Source organism: Salmo salar, chromosome ssa27 (assembly GCF_905237065.1).
Source record: "Salmo salar chromosome ssa27, Ssal_v3.1, whole genome shotgun sequence".
NCBI classification, from domain to species: Eukaryota; Metazoa; Chordata; class Actinopteri; order Salmoniformes; family Salmonidae; genus Salmo; species Salmo salar.
In genome coordinates, this window is record NC_059468.1 from 30,346,515 (window position 1) to 30,357,500 (window position 10,986).

The 10,986-nt window shown below is 46.1% G+C and overlaps 1 protein-coding gene across 1 annotated transcript in view; it reads left to right on the plus strand.

The window, feature by feature from the left end:
- slc25a13 (solute carrier family 25 member 13) overlaps positions 1–10,986 on the plus strand; it is a 90,901-nt gene that overhangs the window by 35,701 nt on the left and 44,214 nt on the right. The window contains exons 7-9 of the mRNA XM_014178472.2: positions 967–1,105; positions 4,171–4,264; positions 5,570–5,654. Coding sequence (XP_014033947.1) covers positions 967–1,105; positions 4,171–4,264; positions 5,570–5,654 — 318 coding nt within the window. The remainder of the gene's footprint in view (positions 1–966; positions 1,106–4,170; positions 4,265–5,569; positions 5,655–10,986) is intronic.

Below are 10,986 nucleotides of genomic sequence, written 5' to 3' on the forward strand. Positions count from 1 at the left end.
TCCTTTACTACATCCCACCATCCCTCCATCCCTCCATCCCACCATCCCTCCATCCCACCATCCCGCCATCCCACCATCCCTCCATCCCACCATCCCTCCATCCCACCATCCCTCCATCCCACCATCCCTCCATCCCACCATCCCACCATCCCTCCATCCCACCATCCCTCCATCCCACCATCCCACCATCCCTCCATCCCACCATCCCACCATCCCTCCATCCCACCATCTCTCCATCCCACCATTCCTCCATCCCTCCATCCCACCATCCCTCCATCCCACCATCCCTCCATCCCACCATCCCTCCATCCCTCCATCCCACCATCCCTCCATCCCTCATCCCACCATCCCTCCATCCCTCCATCCCACCATCCCTCCATCCCACCATCCCTCCATCCCACCATCCCTCCATCCCATCATCCCTCCATCCCATCATCCCTCCATCCCACCATCCCTCCATCCCACCATCCCTCCATCCCACCATCCCACCATCCCTGAAATCCCACCATCCCTCCATCCCACCATCCCTCCATCCCACCATCCCTCCATCCCACCATCCCACCATCCCTCCATCCCACCATCCCACCATCCCTCCATCCCACCATCCCACCATCCCACCATCCCTCCATCCCACCATCCCTCCATCCCACCATCCCACCATCCCACCATCCCTGAAATCCCACCATCCCTCCATCCCACCATCCCTCCATCCCACCATCCCACCATCCCACCATCCCTCCATCCCTCCATCCCACCATCTCTCCATCCCACCATCCCTCCATCCCACCATCCCTCCATCCCACCATCCCTCCATCCCTCCATCCCTCCATTGAATGGGAATGTCACTTTGTGTGTTTCGGTGACTCTCTCCCCTCCCTTCCTCTCTCTCTCACCTCTACTCTCTACCTCTCTCTCTCCCCTCTATCTCTCTCTCTCTCTTTCTCTCTCCACCCCTCTCTCTCCCAGGTGGCCGGGGGCAGTACATCTCACCAGGTCAGTTTCTCCTACTTTAACGGCTTCAACTCTCTCCTCAACAACATGGATCTCATTAGGAAGATCTACACCACACTGGCTGGGAGCAGTAGAGTTCTGGAAGTCACTAAAGGTTGGTAGGCACACATACGCACACACACGTTCATGCATGCACACATGTATACACACACACACACACAAACACACACATACTGTGGTTGTGTGTTGTTGTTTTTCTTTTGTTTGTTTTCTTCTTTCCACTCCCTCCCCCCACCTCCTCCTCCATGTCTACATTTGATTGGCCCTGCTGGATGCGTCCCAACAGACACATGGGCTGTTTACCCAGAATGCTCAGCAGCAGTGGCGGGCCTCTCACTGGGCCTGTCTGTGACACATCCTCCTTGGCACTGGCTAGGAGTTGCCCCTGAGGCACAGATCTAGGATCAGCTAACTCTGCCCAAATTCTACCTTAAACCATTAAAGGGTGAATGGCCAGTACAGTAGGACCAAACTAACAGTTGTTTCACACATCACAAATAGCAGAGAGGAAAGGATAAACATACACAATGTGTAATGATTTGACGTGATATGACAGTTGACATGTATTAAGTCAGAGTTATCGCAATAATTAGCTCAACAGTCCCCCTCAACACCCCCCGCCCCCCAGAGGCCAGTTGTTGAACTGTACCAATGTCTCTGTAGGCTAGGTTCTCTCTCTCTCTCTCTCTCTCTCTCTCTCTCTCTCTGTGTCTCTCTCTCGGTATCTCTCTGTGTCTCTCTCTGTGTCTCTCTCTCTCTGTGTCTCTCTCTCTCTCTCTCTCTGTCTCTCTCTCTCTTTCTCTCTCTCTCTCTCTCTCGCTCTCTCTCTCTCTCTCTCTCTCTCTCTCTCTCTCTCTCTCTGTGTCTCTCTCTCGGTATCTCTCTGTGTCTCTCTCTCTCTCTCTTTGTCTCTCTCTCTGTGTGTCTCTCTCTCTCTCTCTCTCTCTCTCTCTCTCTGTCTCTCTCTCTCTTTCTCTCTCTCTCGCTCTCTCTCTCGCTCTCGCTCTCTGTGTCTCTCTCCCTCTCTCCCTCTCTCTCTCTCTCTCTCTCTCTCTCTCTCTCTCTCTCTCTCTCTCTCGCTCACTCTCTCGCTCTCTCTTTCTCTCTCTGTCTCTCTCTCTCTCTCTCTCTCTCTCTCTCTCTCTCTCTCTCTCTGTGTCTCTCTCTGTGTCTCTCTCTGTGTCTCTCTCTGTGTCTCTCTCTCTCTCTCTCTCTCTCTCTCTCTCTCTCTCTCAGACTGGGCTGAGGCTGAGTAGGTCAGTCCACCACATGGCTCTGGGGTTCTGGGTATGTGAGTGTGATGCTATCGGGCCTTATCGGGGGTGTGGGCCTGGGCCTGAGTTCCGTTGGCTGTTCCCACCATGGCGTGGCCGTGGCTGGGCTGTGGTGGCCCCTAGCCAGGCCTCGCCCCCCCCTCCCCCAGCCACAGTCATTAGGCCCTACTGGGACCTGGTCTGTGCGTGCAGAGCTCCACGTCTCCTTCTCTCTCTTCCGCTTTCTCTCTTTTCGCTTTCTCTCTTTTCCACTTTCTCTATCTCTCTCTTTCTCTCTCTCTCTCTCTCTCTCTCTCTCTCTCTCTCTCTCTCTCTCTCTCTCTCTCTCTCTCTCCCCTCTCCCTCCCCCCTCCCTCCCTCCCTCCCTGACCCCCACCATCCAGCCTGATTGGTTCCGTATGTATGGTAGTTTGGGACGTCATCGCTGTGGTTACCTAGGGCAGGGCTGATTACAACATTACCTTCAATGAAATGAATGCAACTCATTCTGTGGTCTGCTACATAGAGTATATATGACAGAGACAGGTGATTGTTTTGTATAGATGTAGATTAATATTAGTCTTGTCTGTGTATGCAGACCGGGGATTTGGGACTAGTACTTAGGCCTGTGTAGATTTAATTGCAACAGGTGATTATAGTGTATACCATTTGGTGATGTTGTGTATCATATATAGACGGACAGTCATGTAATGTCTGTGTATAGACGGACAGTCATGTAATGTCTGTGTATAGACGGACAGTCATGTAATGTCTGTGTATAGACGGATAGTCATGTAATGTCTGTGTATAGACGGACAGTCATGTAATGTCTGTGTATAGACGGACAGTCATGTAATGTCTGTGTATAGACGGACAGTCATGTAATGTCTGTGTATAGACGGACAGTCATGTAATGTCTGTGTATAGACGGACAGTCATGTAATGTGTGTGTATAGACGGATAGTCATGTAATGTCTGTGTATAGACGGACAGTCATGTAATGTCTGTGTATAGACGGACAGTCATGTAATGTCTGTGTATAGACGGACAGTCATGTAATGTGTGTGTATAGACGGACAGTCATGTAATGTCTGTGTATAGACGGACAGTCATGTAATGTGTGTGTATAGACGGACAGTCATGTAATGTCTGTGTATAGACGGACAGTCATGTAATGTCTGTGTATAGACGGACAGTCATGTAATGTCTGTGTATAGACGGACAGTCATGTAATGTCTGTGTATAGACGGACAGTCATGTAATGTCTGTTTATAGACGGACAGTCATGTAATGTCTGTGTATAGACGGACAGTCATGTAATGTGTGTGTATAGACGGACAGTCATGTAATGTCTGTCTATAGACGGACAGTCAGCTGGTCTTTGTGTATAGATAGTTTAGACAGGGTTATCTGTGTGATCTGTGATTCCCCTGACAGACAGTGTGTTGTGTCAGAGCCTGGGGGTAAACTGAGCTAGCTGATCTCTGTGGGACAACACAGCAAGAACACTTGCTGCTCTTTGAATAAGCTCGTCACTCAATACCAGATACCAGAGCTATAGAAATCACACTGTAAGCCAGCCCTGAGTTGAGTCCCAAATGGAACCCTTTAAAGTGTACTACTTTTGTAGTGTACAAAAGTTGGATGTTGGGAAAGATAGGTCTTCATCTGAGATCACCTGTATAAATCCCAGATTAATAAAGTGGGAGTATCCATCACACATAATGCAAAGCAAGACTCAGATAAAGTAGAAATCAAACTATTATGCACTGATGTTTTAACTCTCCTATCTCCTCTCCTCTCTTTCCATTCCTCTCCATTCCTCTCCTCTCTCTCTCCTCTCCTTGCCTCTCCTCTTTTCTCCATTCCTCTCCTCTCTCTCTCCTCTCCTTCTCTCCTGTAACAGAGGAGTTTATCATTGCGGCCCAGAGGTTTGGTCAGGTGACTCCAATGGAGCTGGACATCCTGTTCCAACTGGCCGACCTCTCTGAGTCCCGGGGGTGAGTCTCACACACACACACACACACACACACACACACACACACACACACACACACACACACACACACACACACACACACACACACACACACACACACAAAAAGGCCTCAAAATAAAGAGCCCTCTTTGGTTTAAATAGCTTCATTACAGTTACGTTCAATATACATAATTATGCAAAACAGATCATACATCATAAGCCCTCTCAGCCTTATTTTCAATTCAGTGAATTCCAGCAATATTGAATGAAGCTCCATATTAGGGAAACATTTTCCCAGAGTCATTGATATACAGCATATTGTAGTCCATGCCTCTCATTGTATTTCCACATTAGCATGTATTATTGTAGTTAATGCTAGTTTTCAGTTTATTGGATCTCAATAGCCTGTCCTTTAATCCATGTGGTTGTCATTGGATCACTGGGGCTCGTCATACCTCTGGGACCCAGTCATCAAACAAGCCAGACATGACTGCTGCTCTGCTATGATGCCAGGATAAGAATCCCCTTTCTCTCAACTAAGCCTTCAAAACTCAGCATTTATCGAAAGAAGGGGAGACAAACTTACACACATACACACACACAGAAAAGAGGCACATGCACGCACGCACGCACGCACACACACACACACACACACACACACACACACACACACACACACACACACACACACACACACACACACACACACACACACACACACACACACACACACACACACACACACACACACACACACACACACACACACACACACACACACACACACACACACAGGGAAAGGGGAATCCACACAGCATACAGCACCCCAGTGGTTCTTCTAATTGTACACAGCTCACGTTCCCATGCATCTTGCTCCATAGGGCCGACCTGTGGCGTAGAGAACCGGTAATTTCTGCCCTCTCCGAGCACCTGATGATTATTTCTGGGCAACGGGATACTTTAATAGTCTCCCCAGCCTCTGATTGGAGATGCAGGAGATAATTGCTCCCAATAATCGGAGGGGATTGAGCTGCTCCCAAATCTGGGAACGCCACAGATATGTTATGTGCAGGCCGAGTTGGAGAAGCCCGGGAATCACAGACAAATGTTTTGTTTTGAGGGAGGGAGAAAGAGGGAGAGAGAAAGAGGGAGAGAGAGGTAGTCGGTCATTGATATTGTTGAATATCAGATATCGTTGAAAATCGTACCAGGGTCAGAAGGAAAAAGTCAGAAACACTGAAATGGTATAAACGTTTCGAAGTGTTTCTTGAAATAATAGTTTAAAGCAATTCAACTTTTCCCTCTCTCCTCTCCTCCTCTCTTCCAGCCGTGTTGGTCTGGTGGACATTGACAGGATTGCTCCACTGGAGGAGGGGGCCCTCCCATACAACCTGGCCGAGGTCCAGAGACAGGTAATATAGAAAGAGAGAGAAAGAAAGCAAGCAGGACAGAAAGAAGACTTGTTGATGGTTTTAGCTTTCTTTTCAGACTCGGAGATATACAGTGGGGGAAAAAAGTATTTGATCCCCTGCTGATTTTGTACGTTTGCCCACTGACAAAGAAATGATCAGTCTATAATTTTAATGGTAGGTTTATTTGAACAGTGAGAGACAGAATAACAACAAAAAAATCCAGAAAAATTTATGTAAAAAATTTTATAAAATGATTTGCATTTTAATGAGGGAAATAAGTATTTGACCCCTCTGCAAAACATGACTTAGTACTTGGTGGCAAAACCCTTGCTGGCAATCACAGAGGTCAGACGTTTCTTGTAGTTGGCCACCAGTTTTGCACACATCTCAGGAGGGATTTTGTCCCACTCCTCTTTGCAGATCTTCTCCAAGTCATTAAGATCTCGAGGCTGACGTTTGGCAACTCGAACCTTCAGCTCCCTCCACAGATTTTCTATGGGATTAAGGTCTGGAGACTGGCTAGGCCACTCCAGGACCTTAATGTGCTTCTTCTTGAGCCACTCCTTTGTTGCCTTGGCCGTGTGTTTTGGGTTATTGTCATGCTGGAATACCCATCCACGACCCATTTTCAATGCCCTGGCTGAGGGAAGGATGTTCTCACCCAAGATTTGACGGTACATGGCCCCGTCCATCGTCCCTTTGATGCGGTGAAGTTGTCCTGTCCCCTTAGCAGAAAAACACCCCCAAAGCATAATGTTTCCACCTCCATGTTTGACGGTGGGGATGGTGTTCTTGGGGTCATAGGCAGCATTCCTCCTCCTCCAAACACGGCGAGTTGAGTTGATGCCAAAGAGCTCCATTTTGGTCTCATCTGACCACAACACTTTCACCCAGTTTTCCTCTGAATCATTCAGATGTTCATTGGCAAACTTCAGACGGGCATGTATATGTGCTTTCTTGAGCAGGGGGACCTTGCGGGCGCTGCAGGATTTCAGTCCTTCACGGCGTAGTGTGTTACCAATTGTTTTCTTGGTGACTATGGTCCCAGCTGCCTTGAGATCATTTACAAGATCCTCCCGTGTAGTTCTGGGCTGATTCCTCACCATCCTCATGATCATTGCAACTCCACGAGGTGAGATCTTGCACGGAGCCCCAGGCCAAGGGAGATTGACAGTTCTTTTGTGTTTCTTCCATTTGCGAATAATCGCACCAACTGTTGTCACCTCACCAAGCTGCTTGGCGATGGTCTTGTAGCCCATTATTCCACCCTTGTGTAGGTCTATAATCTTGTCCCTGACATCCTTGGAGAGCTCTTTGGTCTTGGCCATGGTGGAGAATTTGGAATCTGATTGATTGATTGCTTCTGTGGACAGCTGTCTTTTATACAGGTAACAAACTGAGATTAGGAGCACTCCCTTTAAGATTTTTGACATGCGTTTTTCTGGATTTTTGTTGTTGTTATTCTGTCTCTCACTGTTCAAATAAACCTACCATTAAAATTATAGACTGATCATTTCTTTGTCACTGGGCAAACGTACAAAATCAGCAGGGGATCAAATACTTTTTTCCCTCACTGTAGGCTGGGATTCAATTCAAGGCTTTTAAAAGGCGCATTGTCGGCTGTTTAGTGACCTGCGCTACAGCGCGCTTTGGATTGAATCCCGGCCATAGTTATTTTCTAACTGTAGTATAGAAACATCTCCAACAACGTCCTGGTAATGGTTCACTGATGATGTTGTTGGGTATTTCGAAGATGACTTAGCAATACACTAGGACAAATATATCCAACATGAAACATGAACAACTGAAGACAAAATCATCTTACTACAGTATCCCAAAATACCAGTCCAAATTCCAGCCCACTCGTTCTAATTGTGTCAGACTCTCAAATGAAAGCCATTGAACAAACTGCTAAGGAAAACACAACTTCTCTCCAGAGAAATACCATTAGACATCAGAAACCTCTCTGTGACATTATATCTTTATCAATTCAACTTTTAAAACCATGTTAATTCAAGACCAACTGCAGCCGTCCAAATCAGTTATCTCAAATGTATTGAAGGGGGAAATGAAAAATTATTGAAGGGTGTTTGAAACAAAACAGCTGAGGAAAAAAAATGGAAAGGAAGTTGGATGGATGGATGTTTCTTTTTTTCCCTCCTGTTAGAAGTTGTGCCTGGTCTGCAGAGTGAGACAGCGTGGTGTTGCGGGGTGAGTTCCTCCTCCTCTGACTGCAGCCAGGCTAGGCTCCAGGCCGGGCCGGAGCAGGGGCCCAGGGTAGAGACGCCAGTCCCACCACAATGAGCTACTTTGGGCTGTGTGGTCTGGCCTCCACGGGCTGCAGGCCAGCTCTCCCTCTGAACCTCCAACCCTCCTCCTCTGGCTCTGACTCAGAGAGAGAAGAGGAAGGAGTGGGGTCCTCTGGGGGCAGAAAGGGGCAGACAGAGGGGGGTTAGGGGCTCAGATAGTTCCTGACAGGTGGACCTGTTCCAGAGCGGGGACCCCCTCTTTACTTCCCTTCCCCAGGGACGATGGCTGAGCGCTGGGCACGGCAGGCCAGGGCACAGGTGCCTCCGGCTGGGTATGTGGAGCAGAATGTTTGGATGATGTTGCTGTCACTAACAATCAGCTGATTTTGTGCTCTGATGTGTGCCAATGGCATGGGCAAGGGGTGGCATCCAATCGAACCAGGGCTCCTGATTCAGGTTTTGTTCTACTAACTTCTTACGAGAAATGCTTCTGTGCCTGATTGGAGTTTTTCAAACTAATCCAAAAGTCTCACTAATTCAAGAGAGTTTTAACATTCAAACTGGTGGGAATTGATGCTAGAGGGCAATTAATTGAATCACAGAATAGAGACATAAATGTGAACATATAGCCTATAGTGATGATAAAAACAGAATGGTATATCTGGTGTTGTCACATGAGATGACTTGGTACAGTATGGGATGGTGTCTAATCATGTCAGAGTAGTCACCAGTGTTTTATTCAGCAGTAAACTCAACGTGACCCTTAAAATCATTCAACTCTTCTAAAGGCTTGATGAAATATAGGCAATAAAATGATTCTGATGATGCATGTCAACTGTCTGATCTGAATTTATGTAGGACTGAATGTAAATTAGATTTATAATAGTTAACTTCTCTTGTTACTCTGTGAGAATCAAGATGGGATTAATGTCTCAACTACAGCATGGGAATCAATGGCAGTGCTGACGTCTGACTGAAACATGGTGTCTTTTGGTTTGTCTTATATCTCTCTCACCATCTCTTCTCCCTCTATCTCTCTATTTCTCTCTCTCTCTCTCTCTCTCTCTCTCTCTCTCTCTCTCTCTCTCTCTCTCACCATCTCTTCTCCCTCTATCTCTCTCTCTCAATTCAATTCAACTCGCTTTATTGGCATGACGTAACAATGTACATATTGCCAAAGCTTATTCTGGATATTTACAATATAAAAATAAAAATGAGAATCAAAATTGTCAACGGGACAACAGTAACAACAATAACCAAGGGTCAAAATAACCATACATTCAACAATAACAATAAGCATACAGTAGAGGACATGTGCAGGTTGATTGGTCTGTCAGACACTGTCCCTCATCTTATGGCAGGCAGCAATGTAGTGCGCTGCCAACCCACAGCTCTCTGCGTCCTCCCCCAACAGGATGGGTAGCCTATCCTCATCAGAGAGGTGTTTGAAACCTTGAATAAAGGTTTCAAATTTGGGAAAATGACACTCTAATTGTTTTATATTTTTTACATTTTGTCAGGAAATGCAGCTCTGTCTCAGGTTCTGCTGTGGTGCAGTGGTTGCACAGCCTTTCCTCTACAGGGAGCCATGTTTTCTTATGTCTACCCTTCTCAATGGCAAGGCTGTGCTCACTGAGCCTGTACTTTGTCAAGGTTTTTCTAAGGTTTTGATCAGTAACCATGGTCAAATATTTAGCCACGGTGTACTGTCAATTTAGGGCCAGATAGCACTGCATTTTGCTTTGTGTTTGTGCTTGTGTTTCCCAATAAGCAATGTAGTTTTGTTTTGACTGTGTTGTAATTTGGTTTATTCTGATTGATTGGATGTTCTGGTCCTGAGGCTTCAGTGTGTTAGTAGAACAGGTTTGTGAACTCAGCCCCAGGACCAGCTGGACGAGGGAACTCTTTTCTTTGCTCAGCTCTTGGCATTGCAGGGCTTGGTAATGATATGAGAGGGGGTCACTGTATTTTAGATGTTTCCAAAACTGAATTGCTCTTTTTTGAGTTTTTATTATTAGTGGATATTGGCCTAAATCTGCCCTGCATGCATTGGTTGTAGTTTTCCTCTGGACATGTAGGAGAATCTTACAGAACTCTGCATGCAGGGTTTCAATGGGGTGTTTGTCCCATTTGATGAAATCTTGTTTTGCAAGTGGACCCCACACCTCGCTGCCATAAAGTGCAATTGGTTCAATGACATATTCAATTAGTTTTAGCCAAATTTTAATAGGTATTTCAATTTGAATATGCTTTTTAATGGCGTAGAATGCCCTGCGTGCTTTCTCTCTCTCAGTTCATTTACTGCCTCATTAAGGTGTCCAGTTGAGCTTATTTTTAAACCTAAGTAAGTGTAGTGTGTACAGTACTCTATATATTTTGTACCAATTGAGAACTTTGGTCTAATTCCCTGAGATCTGGATCTTCTCTGGAAAATCATTATTTTAGTCTTTTTGGGGTTTACTGCCAGGGCCCAGGTCTGGCAGTGCTGCTCTAGCAGGTCCAGGCTCTGCTGTAGGCCATGTGCAGTGGGTGACAGCAGGCATAGGTCATCTGCAAAGAGTAGGCATTTAATTTCTGAATTGTGGAGACTAACACCAGGGGCTGAGGATTTTTCTAGAATAGTGGCCAATTCGTTAATGTAAATACTGAAGAGTGCAGGGCTCAGATTGCAACCCTGGTGAAGGCCCCGCCCCTGGTTAAAGAATTCTGTTCTTTTCTTATCAATTTTAATGCTGCACGTATTGCCAGTATACATTGATTTAATTCTGTCATATGTTTTACCCCCTACACCACTTTCAATAACTTTGTAGAACAGTATGCCAAATAGAATCAAATGCTTTTTGGAAGTCGATAAAGCAAGCCTATATTTTGGTATTATTTTGGTGGACATGTTTATCTATCAGGGTGTGTAGGGTGTAAATATGATCAGTTGTGCGATGTTTTGGTATAAATCCAACTTGGCTTTTACTCAAGACATTGTGCTTATTAAGGAAGTTTAGAACTCTTACATTGATAATACTACAGAAAACCTTCCGCAGGTTACTGTTCACACAAATGCCTCTGTAATTGTTAGGGTCAAATTT